The 2,207-nt window shown below is 55.4% G+C and overlaps 1 protein-coding gene across 1 annotated transcript; it reads left to right on the forward strand.

Annotated features, from left to right (window-relative positions):
• Window positions 1-209: 209 nt before the first annotated feature.
• Window positions 210-1,772, forward strand: RNMTL1 (RNA methyltransferase like 1; the record flags this gene model as incomplete). The annotated part of the gene is made up of 3 exons (XM_010081244.1): window positions 210-454; window positions 849-1,016; window positions 1,210-1,772. Coding segments are annotated over 3 exons (976 nt in total), but the record flags the coding sequence as incomplete, so codon positions are not given.
• Between the last annotated feature and the right edge of the window lie 435 nt (window positions 1,773-2,207).

Here is a 2,207-nt window from a genome sequence, read left to right on the forward strand (position 1 = left end):
AGCCGCAGGAATCCCCCCTGGCCTCCTGGGGAACCCGTCTGCGGGATTCGAGGCGAATTCCAAGCGTTGGGGCTTGGGGTGGGGACTGGTCCCGCACTGCCAGGGACAGCTGGTCTGAAGGTACCTGGGGGACGGGGGAGTGACGTTCTCAGTGGCTGGCAAACATCAGTTAGCGTCACAGCTGTTTGCTCGGATTAACTTCTCCACAGAAAAGTGGTGACTATTGCCAAGTCGAAGAAGTTTCGGGATAATCACGGGAAGGTTCTGCTGGAGGGTCACAGGCTGATCAAGGATGCCCTGGAGGCAGGAGCTGTGCTGCAGACTCTCTTCTTCAGCACTGTGGGGCACCTGAAGGAGCTGCCCGAGGCAGAGCTGAAACGAGCCAACTTAGTGAAGGTGAAATTTGAAGACATTAAGAGCTGGTCTGACCTCATAACTCCTCAGGGGCTTATAGGTAAGTTGCCTTAGAAACAGTCACAATACTGCTCAAAGGAAAACTTCTTTCACACTTCATAAATGACTCTCTCTTCATAACCTTCACCTAGATATTCTGGGTCAAGAGTGGCGTAATTTGAGAGATTTCCCTTTTCTTTGCCCAGCTGTAAACTGTGAAAGTGGCTCCTAGAGTGCTCTGAAAGTTCTCACACTCATTTTTAATAGTGCGCTGTTTAAGCTCTGCTGGGAAATAGTTCTCCTCAAGTGACAAACTCTTCTGGAGCTTCTCTGAGGCAGTGCTTTTCCTCGTGCCTCTCCAGCACCTCTTTAGTGAGATTTGGCCCAACAAAATCAGACAGCCCTCTTCTTGGGGGTGTGTTAGTCAGATGCCTGTCAGCACTTTTTCTCCTCAGGGATCTTTTCCAAGCCCGACCATGCCAAGATGTCTTACCCTGCAGCTCAGCTAACCAGCTCCTTGCCCCTGCTCCTCATCTGTGACAATATCCGAGATCCGGGAAACCTGGGGACTATTCTGAGATCTGCAGCTGGAGCAGGCTGTGAGAAAGTGCTGCTCACCAAAGGTAAGAGCCTTTCCTTGGGGAAAAAAAGTTTAGGTAGGGGATAAGGCAGGGAATAAGAGGTGCTTGAAGATGTTCCGAAGAGTTTGTAAGCAGTGCCTGGCCTAGACACGATTTCCTGTGGGAAGCAGTGGCTGCTGAATCTGTCTTTGTGGGAGCCGCTGCACTGTCACTGTTTTCTCCTCTGCTGTCTCAGGCTGTGTGGATCCGTGGGAGCCAAAGGTGCTCCGCGCAGGCATGGGGGCTCACTTCCGTCTGCCCATCGTCGCCAGCCTGGACTGGGAATCTGTTCCCAGCAACCTTCCTGCTGGAGTCCAAGTCTGCGTGGCCGACAACAAAGACCCAGGCGCTCAGGCGGAGACTGCGTCTGTGCTGAGGGGAGTCAGCGGGGCCAGCTCTGCTCCCGGGAACTCGAAAGCTCCTGTAGAATCCAAACCCAAGGCTGCTCCTGAGCACAAGGATGAGGAGGGAGCAGTGGGCATCTGCATCCCAGAGCTGGCCACGCAGTACTACTATGAGAACTGGACACAGACTCCAGTGGCAGTGGTGATTGGCGGAGAGACTCACGGTCTGAGTCCAGATGCGCTTCATCTCGCAGCCAGCACCGGGGGGAAGAGACTGGTCATTCCCGTGGTGCCAGGCGTGGACAGCTTGAACTCTGCCATCGCTGCTGGTATTGTGCTGTTTGAGGGGAAGAGACAGTTGCTGCAGAGGCTCAAGCACGAAGACGAAAGGCAGAAGTTGCCTCTAGTGGGCTAAACTGCTGAGGTTTGGGTGCTGAAGAAGCATCTCTTCCCCTTGGCGCGCTGTAGAGTTAATAAAATTGCAGCTCAGGCTGTTTGGTTTGTAGTAAAGGGGTGTTAAACAGCTCTGGCTGGGTTGGAGCTGTGCCTGGACAAGAGCGTGACTCCCCAGGTTAGCCTGCGGGTGTTCCAGCCCCACAGTGATCCTGGTGAGAAGGGAAAGGCTGGCGGGGGGGGACCCTCGCCTTGCAGGCAGTCAGCTCCCCGCTGCCCGGCTTTTCTCACTCCCTCCTGTTGGCAGCCCTGGGCAGGGCCCCTCCAGGCCCACCCAGCAGATCTGGGGGGCCCTCAGATCCCTCCCTGCGGGGTCGGGGTGCAGCCGCAGCCATGGCAGCATTTCCACCAGCCTGGCCAGGATGCTGCTCGTGGATTTGGGGTCAGAAAGGCCAGA

Source organism: Pterocles gutturalis, unplaced genomic scaffold (assembly GCF_000699245.1).
Source record: "Pterocles gutturalis isolate BGI_N339 unplaced genomic scaffold, ASM69924v1 scaffold15019, whole genome shotgun sequence".
NCBI classification, from domain to species: domain Eukaryota; kingdom Metazoa; phylum Chordata; class Aves; order Pterocliformes; family Pteroclidae; genus Pterocles; species Pterocles gutturalis.